A 16,830-nucleotide genomic window follows, 5' to 3' on the forward strand; every position below is an offset into this window, starting at 1 on the left:
CACATCCACCCAATTTAGCTGAAAGGGTATCTAGTGGCTTTGACCCGAGTCCATCTAGTTTAGCGCTGACATCAGTTTCTTTTTGTTTTTTCTGCAGAGCTTGTTCCATTTCCATCACTGACTTTTTAAGAAAGTCTGCAAACTTTTCTGCTGTGGCTTCTTTCAAAAGCCCGATGCAAGCGCTAAGAGCATCCTGGGAAATTACAAATTTTTGACCAAGTTCCTTGCAAATATCTTGAACAAACTTTCTTTGGGTCGCTTGTTTGTTCACTTGGGCCTTTTGAATAGCCTTGTCAATCCATCCGATACATTGTCTTAGAGATGTATCCTCTAACTCTAACAAAAGTTTAGCGTCATCTGAAAAGTGTTTCTCAATTTGCTCCTGAATCCAATCCCTTATGCAATTCTCATATGAACTGGTGTACTCATGAAAGTGGTGAAATGTGTTTTTTGAAAGCAAGTCTTTCAAGACAGAATATTGAAAAGAAATGCGCGAGCTGAATTTCAATGAATCTTGGCCTGACAAGACTTCATCGACAACTCCTGGAAACAAGGAACCTCTGATGTAGGTCGCCACTGCAGGCTGGAGGCATCGATTAGCAAATTCCTCAGCTTTCTTCTCATCCTGCTCCCTTAGGTGGTACAGGTCTTTAAAATCATCAAAAAAACTTTCTTTGTATCGATTGACACACTTGAATGGGTCATTTTCTGCAATGAAATCCTGGTGCATTTTTTCATAGTTTCTGGCTGCATAACTACAAATGTGTAATTTTAATTCCACTTCAAATTGGTGGTCTGTTTTCATATTTACAAGTTTCCCCTCAATGTGTTGCAAAATCTCCTGAATGTAATGGTCATGGTAATCTGTTTTCTCCTGCATTTTAACAGATACAAGTCTTTTGCAATTTGCTATAATTTCATCAGCCGTTGCTTGCAACCGCTTTGTTTGAAAAATAAAGTTTTGAATAACTTTTAATATGGTAACTTTCACTATGAAATCCCCTTGTCCATGATGTTTAAATGCTACGTTAATTATCTCATTGGCAAAACTACCCATTGAGCCTACATTCTTCCTCAGTTGTAAATGAACCCTTCCATAGATATCCGTTTTTTGCATTACTTTGTCACGGAGAGGTTCTGTAGCTTTCTCCCATATCTGGTCAAAATCCTTTCCCAGCTCTTCATCCGATTGCTTGATTTTACTTTTACGACCTGTCTCTAGCAATCTAAGCACTTCTTCCTCCAAATGTTTTGTGGTGTTTTTCTTGACTTCCTCAACTTGTGCCATTCCCTTTTTAATTTCAGCCGCAATTAATACTTCCCTTTGAAACAACCTTTCCAATTCTTTTCTTAGGAATTTTGCACTGTTTATAAATTCTTCTCTGTATCTCTCGACTAGGTGGACATGACCTTCTTTTTTTTTTAAATATTCTTTTAGATTGTCAATAAGCATTTCTTCCAATTTAGTTAGTTCTGACAAGGCTTCATTATTCAATTCATTTACAAGTGCTCCGATGTCGGATGCTTCAGATTTGTCAGCATCTGTTCCAAAATTAGAAATCTGTGTTTTTGCACTTGTTACCAACTTGTACATGTCCTTTTTGAATTCCCATTCCCATTTGTTGAATTCTGTGCATATTTGCATGTAAGCATCAGCCACCAGGCTATTTCTAAAGTTGAATATGAAATTTTCATGTTTTATGGCTTTCCATAGACTTGTTGTCCACTTCAGAAATTCATCCATGTTGTAAGCAGATGACTCGCAATCTTTCAACATATGGATAATGTTTGTTTTCAGTTCATAAACTGCTTCACTGTAACCTGAATTGACTGGTGCCATTGGTGGGTTTCCACGCCATAGTCCAGGAATGTACCCGTTGCCAGTGTCTGGATCATATTCCATTACATCCATGAAGCTTTTGTTTTCCTCTTTTTTCTCCATTTTGGCAGCTGCCTGTGTCATCTCGTTCAACTGTTGTAACAGCAGGGTTCTATCCCTTAAGGTATTGTCATGGGCTGACACATCCGATATGTTCTGATGAACAAACAGACATTTTGGTTTTTTGCCGACTTCTTTCATCCTGAGAAAGGCATGTACTACAATTTGTAGGATGTCTTTCATCTCTGTCATGTTCTCCATTGAAATGTTTACTATTGTGATGTCACTTAACCCCACAACAATAGTTGCAAGCTCATTGTCATGTTCATAGCTATCTTCTAATTGGGCTAGCTCTAGTGATTTCAGGCCTTCTGTGTCAATGATGATCAGAAAATCACAGTTAATTTCTTTTGAGAACTCTTTGTTCACTCTGATGAGCAACATGAAAGCCCCTCTAGTGCATCGGCCACTGCTGACTGCAAACTGCACTCCAAACATGGTGTTGAGAAGAGTGGACTTTCCTGTGCTCTGAATCCCAAGAACTGTGACAACTCTTATCTTGCTCTCTGGATTTACCATTTTTCTCAGCTCAGAAAAGACGTCCTTCACCCATTCTAAAGGAATGCTTGATGCTTCTCCTTCCACAAGCTCCAGTGGAAATCCGTCAATGAGTAATTGGGCACACCACTTGGGCAGATGCATGAATTGTTGACGAAACACATCGGATTCAGGGAGGGAGACTGTAGATTCATAGATTTGACACATTTCTCGAAAGTAGTTTTCAATGCCTAAAGAGCTGTTAGAAAGTTGTTGATCAATGTCTTTAAGTTCTTCTTTGCTCAAATTCTTACTTTTGAGTTTATACTGCTCCCTGAGGTATGATAAATGTTCTCGGGACAAGTTGTCAAGTTTAACTTGCATCCATTTTAAAAAATAAGCCTGTTCAACAGCTGGACATGAGATTGCTTCTATGAAACTGATCATATCAATTGAGATGTCCAAATCCCTCTGCTGTTCCCGGAGTTGTATTTTCTGTTGGTTTAGGCCACATTTGTATTTTTCTATGTCTTCATCCCCAGCTTTTGTAAGCCTACATTCCTCCTTCTCTAAACGGGTCAGTTCTTTCCATATTGAGCCCTGCCGAGGAAGTTCTCCCTTTTTGTACTGTGCTGTGTTTGTTATTTTTGAGGTGATAGCTTCTGCTTTTTTCTCAGCGTTCTGACAGTCTGGGGCTTGCTCATCAACCATTATTCCAAGCTCAATAGCAATGTCAGCCATTTGCTCTATGCTCTTTTTTTTCTCTGTGTTTTTAACAACATTTGTTACAATTTCTTGTAGGATTTTGGTAAAGTCTGCGTTGTTGACTTTATTTAGCTTAAAAATGATTTTGGTATTTGGAAATTTTAATTCTTCCAGTACTTCTTTGTACCTTTTTTGGTTGAAGTTCTTGCTATGCACATTGACAATCAAGAAAATCTCTGTTCCGTGTTGTTTTTTGAGTAGTTCGTATCGGCTGTCAAAGTTGTCAAGAAACACAAAAACTGCAGCTGATGTTTTGCATAAAAATGAATATTGCAATTCACAGAGAGCAATATCTCCTCTGAGATTAGCTACAGCTACTGGTTCATTGAAAATATCAATGTTTTTGTTACCACAGGGAAAATACCAACTTGTTTCCACCAGTCCATCTGCAATTTCCCTTGGAACATCACCGCATTCCATGTTATGGTGAACAAAAGTGTCGTTGTAGTGTTGGGGATTGCTCAGGAGTGTATTCAGAATCTGTGACTTCGATAACGAACTTTCACCCAGTCTCACAAAGGACACCATCGGAAGTTCTTGGACAACAATTGATTTTTCAATAAAGCTTTTGGTGTCCGAGAGTGCCTCAGGTCTGTACTTTTTAACAATGCCTCTCAAAGCCCAAAGCATGAGTGTGTGCTTCTGTGTGCCACAATCAGGAAGCAGTAGAGGCAACCCAAACTGACACATGGACATTTTGACTGCCATTTTCTGCTGAAGGAGGCCATTTGAGCACAGAAAGAGAGCAGTGATTAGGTCTAATGGGTTCAGTGCTTCACCTGACTCTTCATCTTCCATCATGGTGTCAAAATCTAAATCGGCATTGCCATGAGGATGATCCTCCACTGACTCGCTGCCTGCAGAAAATTTCACATTTCTAGCAGTCGCATTGACCATCATTAACTTCTTGAGAAAGCACCAAGGGAGATCTGAAAGACATTTAGCCGCCTCCTCTGTGACGGCCTTCTTGTCAATCTGTAGGACACTGCTCAGTGAGAGCTTCTCCTTGTAGTTCTCTGTTAAGCCAAGCTTTTCTAGAAAACCCTCCAGGTCAGGTTCTGTGGATATCAACGTTCTAACCATTATTGTCCATAAATTTTTATTAATAATAATAATAATAATAATAATAATCTTTAAACATTTGCACAGTGTTATTTTGGTGGAATTTGTTAAGGCATCATGTCATTAATATCCTTTACGTCATTTCAGGTAATTTTATGTGGTTTATTTTTGTTTATTTACTATTAATGTTTTTTATTAAGGCCCCCAGTAATAGTACTAGTGTGTGTAGCTATCTTATATTGCCAGTAACTAGGAATATAATAGTAGCTTAAAGTAGAGGGGCGAGTCTGATAACAATAAGCAAAAAGAGTAGTATGAAACTTGTATGAAAAGCTTTTAATAGCTTATAAAAATTACTCACCTGTGTGGGCAGATGGCAAATCAGGCTGGCTGAGTCCTTCGCTTTCCAGCTGTGTTTTAATTTGGAAGTCATACTTGAGCCCTGGCTTCAGATCAGAGAATGTCACACTGTCTGAATCTGTTGTCTGCTCTCCGTGTGTCTCTGAATCACGGACAGAGGTCACACCATTGCCCCCCACCTCACCAGCAGGAGTTTCCCATGTGGGAGTCTCCGTATTACTGCTTGAATGGACGTTTCCTGGAGGAATGGCCTCTGTAAAAGATGAAAAACAAACAAGCATATTCATGTAGCATGCTACCTTCTGGTTGTATCAGCGTTTGACTTTAAGAGGGGGATTGATCTCATGCTATGAAGCATGTTTACCAGTGCAGACCGATACAGATGCTGATTTGTATGTTTTCCGTCAGTAATCCTAATGATACTAAAAGTGTATTGCATCCCAGGCCAAAGGTCCCACATGTCTAATTTTGTCTGACTTGATTTTGCAAGAGTATACAAGATGATAATGAGATTCCACTTGCTGTTCAGTTGGAGCCCAGCCAAGAGTAATGATGTTAGTGCCAGCATGATGAACCTCTATTGATCCAAAAGTCATTTTATATGGATTATTTCTGTTTATGTACTATTATGAATGTTGTTTATTAAGGCACATAGTAATTGTGCTAGTGTGTGTAGCTATCGTAAATTACCAGGCGATAGGAATGGAATTAGAGATGTTCCGATACCATTATTTTCTTCCAGATACCGATTACTGAACTCAAGTATCTGCCGATCTATATACCGATACAGCATCTAGCATTGTAACTACTAATAGCACTTGTTCTTATTGAAGGGTTCTCTTACGATAACAGCAATGTATAGTTGGTTCACTTACTGTCGACAAAACGTATTTTCGGAAATAGATCATTTGTTTTTATTTATTCATAATATGGGGTGGCATTAGCTCAGGAGGTAGAGCAGGTTGGTTGGTAACCGCAAGGTTGCTGGTTCTATCCCCTAGCTGAGAGTCAAGTCCCTGAGCGAGATGCCTCACCCTAATTGCTCCTGACGAGCTGGCTGTCGCCCTGCATGGTTGACTCTGCCGTCGGTGTGTGAATGTGTGCATGAATGGGTGAATGTCAGTCAACACTGTAAAGCGCTTTGGATAAAAGCGCTATTTAAATGAAATATATTTTTTTAATTTTAATTTTATTTTTAGGGGTCCTACGAAATCCGTAGGAACCCTTTTGTATTTGTTAGTATTATTTATTTATTATTTTTAACCTGATTTTTTAGCTCCAAAAGTAATAAAAATTGGCAGGCTTGTAGAACTCGTAAAGTTAGTAAGGGAATCAAAAGATGGGCCAGAATAACACATAGGTGGTGCTATAACAAGGCCTTGAAGTTCAGGAATTCAACAGGCTGCCATTACCACTAGGAAGGTGTAATTTGCATGAAACTTGTGATACATGCAGCATTTGTCATGATGAACAACTTTCAAATCACCACTCATACAGTTAGACCATTTGGATATAGTGCAGTGACCACAAGTTGACCAAACACCCAGACATTAACTCCTTTGGTGCCGAAAGTGGGAAAAGCTGCAAAGTTGGCACACATGTACCAGGTGACTGTGGGACTATATTGTGTTAAATTCATAGCAATAAGGCAAACGACGGCAGAGATACATTTTAAAGTAAAATATATGCATATCTCCGATGTTTAAACAGCTCTAACATTGCATCAAAAACATGTAGGCTCAGCTGTCAAATATGGCCACAAAGGGTAGATTCCATAGTATACCCATGCCAAATTTCAAGTTGATATCTGAAAATAAAAATTGGATTAATTTGTTTGAAGTTGCCTTTCTGAACCGCAGACTCTCTACAATGCAGGCTGGGCCTTAAAGGGGTACACACGTAATTTTGCAAACATCCGTTTGACAGTGGATTTTGACACAGTAGGCTTTAGAAACATGGTTGGTGATTGTTTTTGATATGTTAACTTCCGGTAAACCAGTTTTAAAGGTATACCAATGCCATATCACCATAAAGACCAAGCTCACCATACCTCCACGTACGAAAGACTATTTCTCCAAATATACTCCAATCTGCCCTTGGCAATCTACGGTCATACTGTCGGTCATATAGTCATACTGTCGGTCATACGGTCATACTGTCGGTCATACGGTCATACAGTAGGACCCCTTCATGGTTGCTTGCAACTATATTTATAATCTATAATTATAATAATTCATTTATATTCTTGTAGTTAAGCGTCCATCTTTTTTCCGACTCGGTAGCTTGAACGCACGTAGGTCGGCGATGACGCGTTTCCCCTTCCTACTTTCCACCTCCAACTTATGTAGTATTATGAATGTTGTTGATTAAGGCCCACAGTAATAGTACTAGTGTGTGTAGCTATCTTATATTGACAGTAAATAGGAATATAATAGTAGCTTAAAGTAGTGCGGAGAGTCTGATAACAATAAGCAAAAAGAGTAGTATGAAACTTGTATGAAAAGCTTTTAATAGCTTATAAAAATTACTCACCTGTGTGGGCAGATGGCAAATCAGGCTGGCTGAGTCCTTCGCTTTCCAGCTGTGTTTTAATTTGGAAGTCATACTTGAGCCCTGGCTTCAGATCAGAGAATGTCACACTGTCTGAATCTGTTGTCTGCTCTCCGTGTGTCTCTGAATCACGGACAGAGGTCACACCATTGCCCCCCACCTCACCAGCAGGAGTTTCCCATGTGGGAGTCTCCGTATTACTGCTTGAATGGACGTTTCCTGGAGGAATGGCCTCTGTAAAAGATGAAAAACAAACAAGCATATTCATGTAGCATGCTACCTTCTGGTTGTATCAGCGTTTGACTTTAAGAGGGGGATTGATCTCATGCTATGAAGCATGTTTACCAGTGCAGACCGATACAGATTCTGATTTGTATGTTTTCCGTCAGTAATCCTAATGATACTAAAAGTGTATTGCATCCCAGGCCAAAGGTCCCACATGTCTAATTTTGTCTGACTTGATTTTGCAAGAGTATACAAGATGATAATGAGATTCCACTTGCTGTTCAGTTGGAGCCCAGCCAAGAGTAATGATGTTAGTGCCAGCATGATGAACCTCTATTGATCCAAAAGTAAATATGGTTCATTATTATGAATGTTGTTTATTAATGCACCTAGTAATTGTGCTAGTGTGTGTAGCTATCTTAAATTGCCAGTAGATAGGAATAGAATTTGAGATGTTTTGATACCATTTTCTTCTTCCCGATACCAATTCCTGAACTTGAGTATCGGCCGATACTGAGGATATACCGATACAGCATCTAGCATTGTAACTACTAACAGCACTTGTTCTTATTGAAGGGTTCTCTTACGATGAGATGAGAGCAACGTATAGTCGGTTCACTGACTGTCGACAACATTTATTTTCAGAACTAGATAATTTACATTTATAATTATAATAATACATTTTGATTCTTGTAGTTAAGGGTCCATCCTTCTTCCGACTTGGTAGCTCGAACGCACGTAGGTCGGAGATGACGAGTTTCCCCTTCCTACTTTCCACCTCCAGTTTACGTACTATTATGAATGTTGTTTATTAAGGCCCCCAGTAATAGTACTAGTGTGTGTAGCTATCTTATATTGCCAGTAACTAGGAATATGATCGTTTCTTAAAGTAGAGGGGAGAGTCTGATAACAATAAGCAAAAAGAGTAGTATGAAACTTGTATGAAAAGGTTTTAGTAGCTTATAAGAATAACTCACCTGTGTGGGCAGATGTCAAGGCAGGCTGGCTGAGTCCTCCGCTTTTCAGCTGTGTTTTAATTTGGAAGTCATACTTGAGCCCTGGCTTCAGATCGGAGAATGTCACACTGTCTGAATCTGTTGTCTGCTCTCCATGTGTCTCTGAATCACAGAAACAGGTCACAACATAGCCCCCCACCTCACCAGCAGGTGTGTTCCATGTAAGAGACACCGTACTACTGCTGACATGGGAAACTTGGACATTTCCTGGAGGAACGGCCTCTGTAAAAGATGAAAAACAAACAAGCATATTCATGTAGCATGCTACCTTCTGGTTGAATCAGTGTTTAACTTTAACAGTGGGATTGATCTCATGCCCAGTGCAGACCGATACAGATGCTGATTTGTATGTTTTCCGTCAGCAATCCAAATGATACTGAAAGTGTATTACGTCCCAGGCAAAAGGTCCCCGTTGTCTACTTTGCAGGAATCTGTAATCTGGATAGTTGATAATGAGATTCCACTTGCTGTTCGGTTGGAGCCCAGCCAAAAGTAATGATAGCTGCTTTCAGACATACGTGTAAGTCCTGCTATTCTCCTGATGGGTCGTATGTCTGAATGACATATCCTGACATTTGTATCCTGACATTCTCCTGAAAAAAGACTACCCCTGAGGTAGTCTTTTTGAGTCGTAGAAAGTCGGCATTTCTATCACCCCGTGAGTGGGCGTGTTGATGACGTTTTGGCCTGCATTTGCATGTCATTGAGTGGCACCAGAAATTATAATCAGCCTGTTGCCTTTTTTTCGCTGAATGGTTAAAAAAATATATATATCACAGCTGTGCGCGTATATAGAAAATGATTTTTTTTATTATTATTTAATTAATTTATTATTTATTTAACAGTTAGCTGAACGTTATAGGGTTCCGGCCTTCCCAGATCTTTCCCTGCCGTCGCTGCAGGTTAAATGCTTTCTTTCTCCGGTAACACAGTCGGTTTCGACGCCTTTCTTCTTCGTGTCTCTAACTCATGCTCCAATCTTTCATCGATGCTTTGGATGTTGTGGATGCAAGAGAATATATGATGCATTATTGCAGCAACATTTAAGATGATCGCGATGAGTTCTGCCCGTTCTGCCTCCATGCTGTCAAACAAACTAGAGTGACAGCGGCCACACTTATCCCGCCTCTTGCGAACTTAGACCCTACGTCATACCCCGCCCCTTGCAAGCCCACCCCCCTAAAGCATCCCAAGATTCTACTGATGTCTGAACGACACAGATGTCCGCATATAAAGTCTAGTCTGAATCCCCCTCTGGTCGAATCTCCTGTGAAATAGCATGAGATCAATGTGAAAATGCTGTGAAAATGCGGAGGATATGTCTGAAAACATCTGATGTTAGTGCCAGCATGATGAACCTCTATTGATCCAAAAGATGGACCTTCTGCAAATGAAAGATGCATGACAATTAAACCAGTTAGTTTACTGAGTAAGTGAAATGTGTTTCACTTGAATGGCGGCCTTGCATTAAATGGCCAAAACTCATTAATGTTACATTTTCAAGCAACAGTCAAACAGGACCTCTCAAAATACATACTATGGAGATGAACAAGTGAGATGCTAAATGAAATCACACTTTCTCTCATTGACTTAGAATGGTGTCAGGTCTTTCTGCATCCAACCTCAATGGTTTTGGGGAACACTTTCCTATTAACTGTTGAGTCCCTAAGAGGTAGGTTGCTAAGGAAGTTAGCAACTATGCTTTTTGGAAACAAACCCCTGGTCGCCATGGCGGCGAGCATTGTTTAGCCTGGAATAAGGTGGATAGATTCTGCTTTGCTATGTTTTCTATCATCAATCCTTATGATACTAAAGGTTTACTCTGTCGATGGAAGGAGCATGTGTTATCAGTAAAACAAAACATAAAAGTAAGCTTGTGTCTATAGACACAAGCATATTATGTCCCTTTAACCTTACCGTTAAGAAGATCATTGGGTTGATGTTCTCTACTGGAATGGCCTGATCCCTCAGAAAGTGAATCAGAAGCATCGGGGGGGTCCTTCAGTTTAAACAAGAGTGAGCAAAAATAATCCATTCAGTACAATTACTTTGTGCGGCATATGAACATTAAAAAAATAACTGACTCTGACCCTACCTTTTAGGGCCAGGCTCATATTGTCCAAATATCTATAATATCGAAAAATGCTTACAGTCTTATCAGTTCAGTCTTACTTTTTTTATGTCAAAGGTTTATGAGTGTATAAAAATGAATATATCTATATATAACAAAGAATATATCAGTTATCAATCATACAAATTGATGAAAAAGGCTTTCTGAATATACTGGTGGGTAAATGTTGCGTTAACACAACCAACTTTTGTGTGTTAAGACAGAGTTTGTATGGAAGGCCATTAGTGCAAATAAAGTCGTACAAATGTTGCGTTGACACGACCAAATTTTGCTTTAATGCAACAAAAATTCACATGTGAAGACATCAGGTCTCATTTTGGCACGTTAACATGCAACTGGCCTGCCACAGCCAACGGGTTGTTCCATTCTTATCTAATAGGGGTGTTAGAAACATTACAGCTTAAAGCTAGTGATGTATCTTTCCTTTCCAAATCTGCTTGGAATGTTTCCTCATTGTCCGATGTTGCTCGTCCAATGCATTCCCTAAATGTGTGGTTTCATAAGACCGAAAGTTCTGGAGCGCTTCAACAAGTTTCTGTAACCTTCACCGTATATTATAAGGCATATTATAAGGACCTCAATATAAAGTGTTACCAAAAAATGCCCAAAATAGCATTTGGGCATCAATATTTTAGAGCTCCCCCAAAATTTCACAAACCATGTTTCCAGGGGAGCTCATGTCACCACTCTACCCCTTAATTTGCACACTGCTCCTCTGCTGGATTATGTTGAGGGTTTCTGGTGTTATCCATTCTTTGTGATTATCTTCTCCCCAGGGCCTCCTCGCATATTGAGCTCCAAGCAGCTTTTAGGTGTTCCCACTCTTCATTCTTCCTTCTTTCTGAGCTGTATCTCTGCACTTTTCTTTGAGAGAATATCCTTGAACTGTTTCGTAGAGCATTGCTGAGGTAGTCGGTGTTGTATTTTTCTCATTGACCCTTTGCTCCCTGATATCTCTTCAGCCTAAGCTTGAATTTCCCCACCAGGAGATGATGATCTGAGGCTGCGTCTGCCTCCCATCTTGTCCTGACATCTTCCATAGTTCTTCCAACTTTTTGTTGATGCAGATGTGGTCGATTTGGTTTTCCGTGACATGATCTGGTGGATTGTCTTGTGGGGAAATACATTCCCCCCAATCACCAGATTATTGTTCATTAAGGTCTCAGCAAACATCTCGCCATTTTTGTTCATGGTCCCCACTCAATGTTTACCCATCAACGCCTCATATCCCTCGTTTTGGCCTCCAATCTTTGCATTAAAGTCCCCCATCAGGATAATGATGGCCCCGGGTTCCAATATTACAGAGCAAGGCAAGGCAAGGCAACTTTATTTATATAGCACTTTTCATACACAAGGCAGACTCAAAGTGCCTCACATATAAACATTGTCATACAATAAAAGAAAATAATAGTTAAGTAAAAAAAGTAAAATAGATAGAAAATAAAGGCAAAGTTTAAAAAAGCATTTTAGAAAGTGCAATGTATTTAAGATCAACAGTCTCTGATACCCACGTCGGGACTCCGACCCGACTTAAAGGAACTTGGTCCTTACCCACGTCGGGACTCCAACCCGACCTAAAGGAACTTGGTCCTTACCCACGTCGGGACTCTAACCAGACCTAAAGGAACTTGGTCCTTACCCACGTCGGGACTCTGACCTAAAGGAACTTGGTCCTTACCCACGTCGGGACTCCGACCCGACCTAAAGGAACTTGGTCCTTACCCACGTCGGGACTCCGACCTAAAGGAACTTGGTCCTTACCCACGTCGGGACTCTAACCTGACCTAAAGGAACTTGGTCCTTACCCACGTCGGGACTCCGACCTAAAGGAACTTGGTCCTTACCCACGTCGGGACTCCGACCCGACCTAAAGGAACTTGGTCCTTACCCACATCGGGACTCCGACCCGACCTAAAGGAACTTGGTCCTTACCCACGTCGGGACTCCGACCTAAAGGAACTTGGTCCTTACCCACGTCGGGACTCTAACCTGACCTAAAGGAACTTGGTCCTTACCCACGTCGGGACTCCGACCTAAAGGAACTTGGTCCTTACCCACGTCGGGACTCCGACCCGACCTAAAGGAACTTGGTCCTTACCCACATCGGGACTCCAACCCGACCTAAAGGAACTTGGTCCTTACCCACGTCAGGACTCTAACCCGACCTAAAGGAACTTGGTCCTTACCCACATCAGGACTCTAACCCGACCTAAAGGAACTTGGTCCTTACCCACGTCAGGACTCTAACCCGACCTAAAGGAACTTGGTCCTCACCCACGTCGGGACTCCGACCAGACCTAAAGGAACTTGGTCCTTTCTCTGGGACTCCAACCCAGATTCTAGGACTCTAACCCAGTCTCTCTGGTATCAGATCATGTATCTCTCTGGTAAAAATAGAAAATAAAGGCAAAGTTAGTAATAAAATAAAAAATAGATAGAAAATAAAGGCAAAGTTGAAAAAGCATTGTAGATTTAAGATTTAGCAGAAAGCTAAAGCAAACATAAAAGTCTTCAGTCTTGTTTTAAAAGCTGTCAGAGTTGGGGCAAGTCTTAAATCCTCAGGGAGTTTATTCCAGCTATTTGTTGCATAGTAACTAAATCCTAGTTACTATGCGTGGTTTAAGCTGTCATAAAACCTGTCCTTGATCTCCTCATCTGCGTTGTTGGTGGGTGAGTAGCACTGGATTATATTGGCTTTCACTTTCCTGTTGCCGGTATTGAAGGTTGCTGAGATGATGCAAGAGTTGATGGATTTCCATGTGTTATGTTGTTTTTAATCCAGGAAAGGCCGCTGAGACAGGATCGCTTTTAACTCACTTTATTTGGTAAAGGTTTTGGTCTATTGTCTATTGTCTATGAAACAAAAGGAGAGGAATAGTATATAACACGCGCGGAGCGTCTCTAAGCTTTATATCTACGATACGCCGCCCAAGAGATTCTGCCTTCCAAAAGTCCAAGTCATGCTTATATAGATAGGTGGAGGTAGGCTTCTTCTACGTTTAAACCTGCTCACTTCATCTGTGTGTCCGTTGTTGCCCCCTCTTGACTATGTGCAAGTGTTGCAGCTTTACTGCATACCCCCTTGTGACTATGTGAGGATATTACCTCTTAACTATTATATGCGCTCGATGCTGCTCCCTGTGGCTATGTGAGAATATTACCTCTTAACTATTGTATGTGCTCGGTGCTGCTCCCTGTGGCTATGTGAGGATATTACGGCTGAAATATGTTACACATGCAGTTAGGGCCTTTCTAGTGCCTTTCGTCATCATGATGGCCACTCCCTGGATGGTTGGCTGCCTCCTCTTCGTGTCCAGAATAGATAATGGACTGGCCACTAGTCAATTTGACCTCACCCGACTGCGTCCATCTTGTTTCTGCCAGGCCCAGGACTGAGAGGCTGTAGCGCTCCATTTCCTTGGCAATGGTTACAGCCTTGCCAGCCTGGAATAGGTTCTGATTTTCCATGTCCCCACGGGGATGGGTGTCCTTGGCGTCAGAAGATGTATTGGCTTACCAGCGCCCTTACTGGTTTGGCTGGTAAGCCTCATAGTCCCCATTGCTGGGGCACCTTCTTCAGCCAGGTGTGTAATTTGGTTTTTATTCTTCAGCGTTTCAGTTTCTGTAACGAGCGTTTTTTACAGGATGGGGTAGTTAACCCCACGCCTAACCCCCAACCTGGAGGGCCAGTTGCTGCTTTTTCGTCTGGCCTCTACTCTAGAAACCTGCCCGGCATGGTTGAACTTGCTGAGGGTATAAACCCCCCGCCGATATAGCATTCAACCCCATGTGCTGCTACCTTGTCGTGGTGGGGCTGCTTGTGTGCCTCCGTGGACATCACGTTAATTTAGGATGCAACCTATGTTCTACCCGCAATCGGCTAAACATTAAACACAATTATCAATAATAAAGGTTTTTTTTAGTTTAATAAAGTTTAGTTTAATAAATATTTCACTTCTGACAATTGCCCTTTGTTAAATAATTTACCAATGTAATACTTTGCTAACACTTTATTTGAAGGTGTCTACATAAGAGTGTCATGACACTGTCATAACTATGACATGACACTGTCATGAAGTTGTGACATGTCATAAATGTTTATGACTTCGGTCATTAAGTTTCATTCGGTTGTTGTTATGACAAGTTGACATTGTTTGGGTTGTCTAAATGATGACAAGTTGACATTAATCAAAGTGACATTACCAGAAGTTGTCTTGGTCATGACAAGTTGACATTACATTTGTTTGGGATGTCTTTATAATGACAAATTTACATTAACCAGGATGGAATTACCAGAGGATATCTCTGTCATGACAACTTCACAGAAAATGCACCTCTTTTTGTATTCATGAAATGAAATAATAATTATTATACTTAGATGTGCAAGGTTACAGACCAATTCGTTGGTAATATAGTAATAAATTGATTGTAATAAATAATAAATTAATGGTAATAAATTGATCAATTCGACCAATTCAAAATGTCTATGGACTAAGTAATTTGGGTGACGTACAAGACAAATGTTGTGTGACGTACAAGGCATCACATTAAACTAAGGGAAATATAGAGATTTTGATCTACCTCTTTCTTTCCTGAATCTTTTATGTAAGGTAACTTTGAAGTTGACTAGGTGGACTAGGTCCATCTTTCATTTGTGCCAGATTGTGTCAGCGATATTATGTAAGCCTGACAAAACATCCTTTAATCATGATGTTGGTGAATTTCAGGAGGGGTGTATGAAACCAGGGCCCTGTTTCCCGATAACGATGGATCCATCGTACGATGGATCTCACGATGCATCGTTAATTTTAGGGGAGCGTTTCCTGAAACTCATCTTAACATGAACGCGCGTGCTCTGCTCTTACGACGTCGTAGGATTGTAGCTGTCTACTGACACGGTGCTGAAATGGGCTCGGTAGGAGGGGGAGACGCAGGAATGTTGTTGGATTAAACTAGATTTTGTGGCAGCAAAAAAATATCTCCCCATCAAGGCCAACAGCAGAGTAGCCTACGAAAAGAATAGACTAATATGAATGCTACAAATATTAAAACACAATTGATTTGGTCTAGGCCGACCTATGCTATATCAGTCCTAATCCCGAACGCACCGTGCGTACATTGTTTCACGGCATTTTCTCCCCTGAAATAATTCCATATTAAAAAAATAAAAAATAGCATGTGTCTGTGTGACAACTAGGCCTATAGCATTTATTCAAATGTGCTGATTTCTGAAACATGCTTTGCGCCGCAAAGAGGGCAGACTTTCTCTGATTCCTGCATTCCGTTTCATTCATTCATTCAGTGATTGACGCGCCGCGCACTCTCTAGAAACTTTGGTGTCAACATTAAAAATGCAACGTTCCATTCATTCATTATCATTCAAACGCAGAGGCATTGAAACGGCTATTGCTGTTGCTGGTCTAGATAGATTCCTGCCCATATTGTTGGGCAGGGGTATGATGATGCGGGCAATGTAAGCGGGAATGGCACGCATCGATTCGCAGCACAGTTTCCCGCAGCAGTCTACGTTCACTGCAGAAACCACGCTCTCAACTTGGCGATTGTGCACTCCACTAAGGTCAGGGATGTTCGTAACTGTCTAGACACGGTCCAATAAATAGTGAACTTCATCACAGCCTCACCGACGCGCCTACAGTGCTTTATGGCAAACAATCGGAACAAAAAACGCCTGCAGAAATTCTCCGACACCCGCTGGTCTCAGCATGATTCATATACAGTATGTCTTCTGTCATTGATCAATATGAGGACATTTTAACCACGATGGTTGAATTAAAATCAGACAGCAAGTGCCGCTCGCAAGCGACCTCCAACACGAGCAACGGAATCATTTGATTTTATTATATGCCTTGTGATAGGGTTGCCTTGTGACGTGGCGTTTGATCGCCTACATTTTGACTGCGCATGGATTTTTGGAATTTTAAATTGCTGCAATTTGTGTTGACTTCTAACATGTCTGTCTTTGCTGTTTAAATCTAACAGTAGTCTACGAATAATATATATGCGGGAACCACTGTTTTTGGGGTATTGCGAAATAGCGCCAGCTGGACATTCAGTGGTATTGGATGACGTGTTTTAATAAAACACATCCAATACACGGAATGTCCAGCTGGTGACTCCACTGAGGCTATAGTAACGATGCATCCTAGTGCTTAACGAGTACCCCTGTAGGCGTCGTTAGCTACGAGGGTTTTAACGACGTCGTTACGTAACGATGCTTTCGGGAAACGGTCCGAAAATTCTGCGATGATCGTACGACGGTGTTAACAACGTCGTTAGGCTAACGA

At 41.0% G+C, this 16,830-nt stretch overlaps 2 protein-coding genes across 2 annotated transcripts; both read right to left on the minus strand.

Moving 5' to 3' along the window:
- Positions 1-1,500: 1,500 nt before the first annotated feature.
- On the minus strand, positions 1,501-4,264 carry LOC311368292 (up-regulator of cell proliferation-like; the record flags this gene model as incomplete). The annotated part of the gene is given in 2 exon segments (XM_084487083.1): positions 1,501-1,530; positions 1,532-4,264. Coding segments are annotated over 2 exon segments (2,763 nt in total).
- Positions 4,265-4,596: 332 nt separating this feature from the next.
- On the minus strand, positions 4,597-8,650 carry LOC311368293 (fibronectin-like; the record flags this gene model as incomplete). Its single annotated transcript, XM_084487084.1, has 3 exons — positions 4,597-4,856; positions 7,136-7,387; positions 8,356-8,650. The coding sequence occupies 3 exons, from the start codon at positions 8,648-8,650 to the stop codon at positions 4,597-4,599; spliced, it is 807 nt and encodes a 268-aa protein (XP_084343210.1).
- Positions 8,651-16,830: the final 8,180 nt, after the last annotated feature.

Source organism: Micromesistius poutassou (assembly GCF_964030765.1).
Source record: "Micromesistius poutassou genome assembly, chromosome: 23".
NCBI classification, from domain to species: Eukaryota; Metazoa; Chordata; class Actinopteri; order Gadiformes; family Gadidae; genus Micromesistius; species Micromesistius poutassou.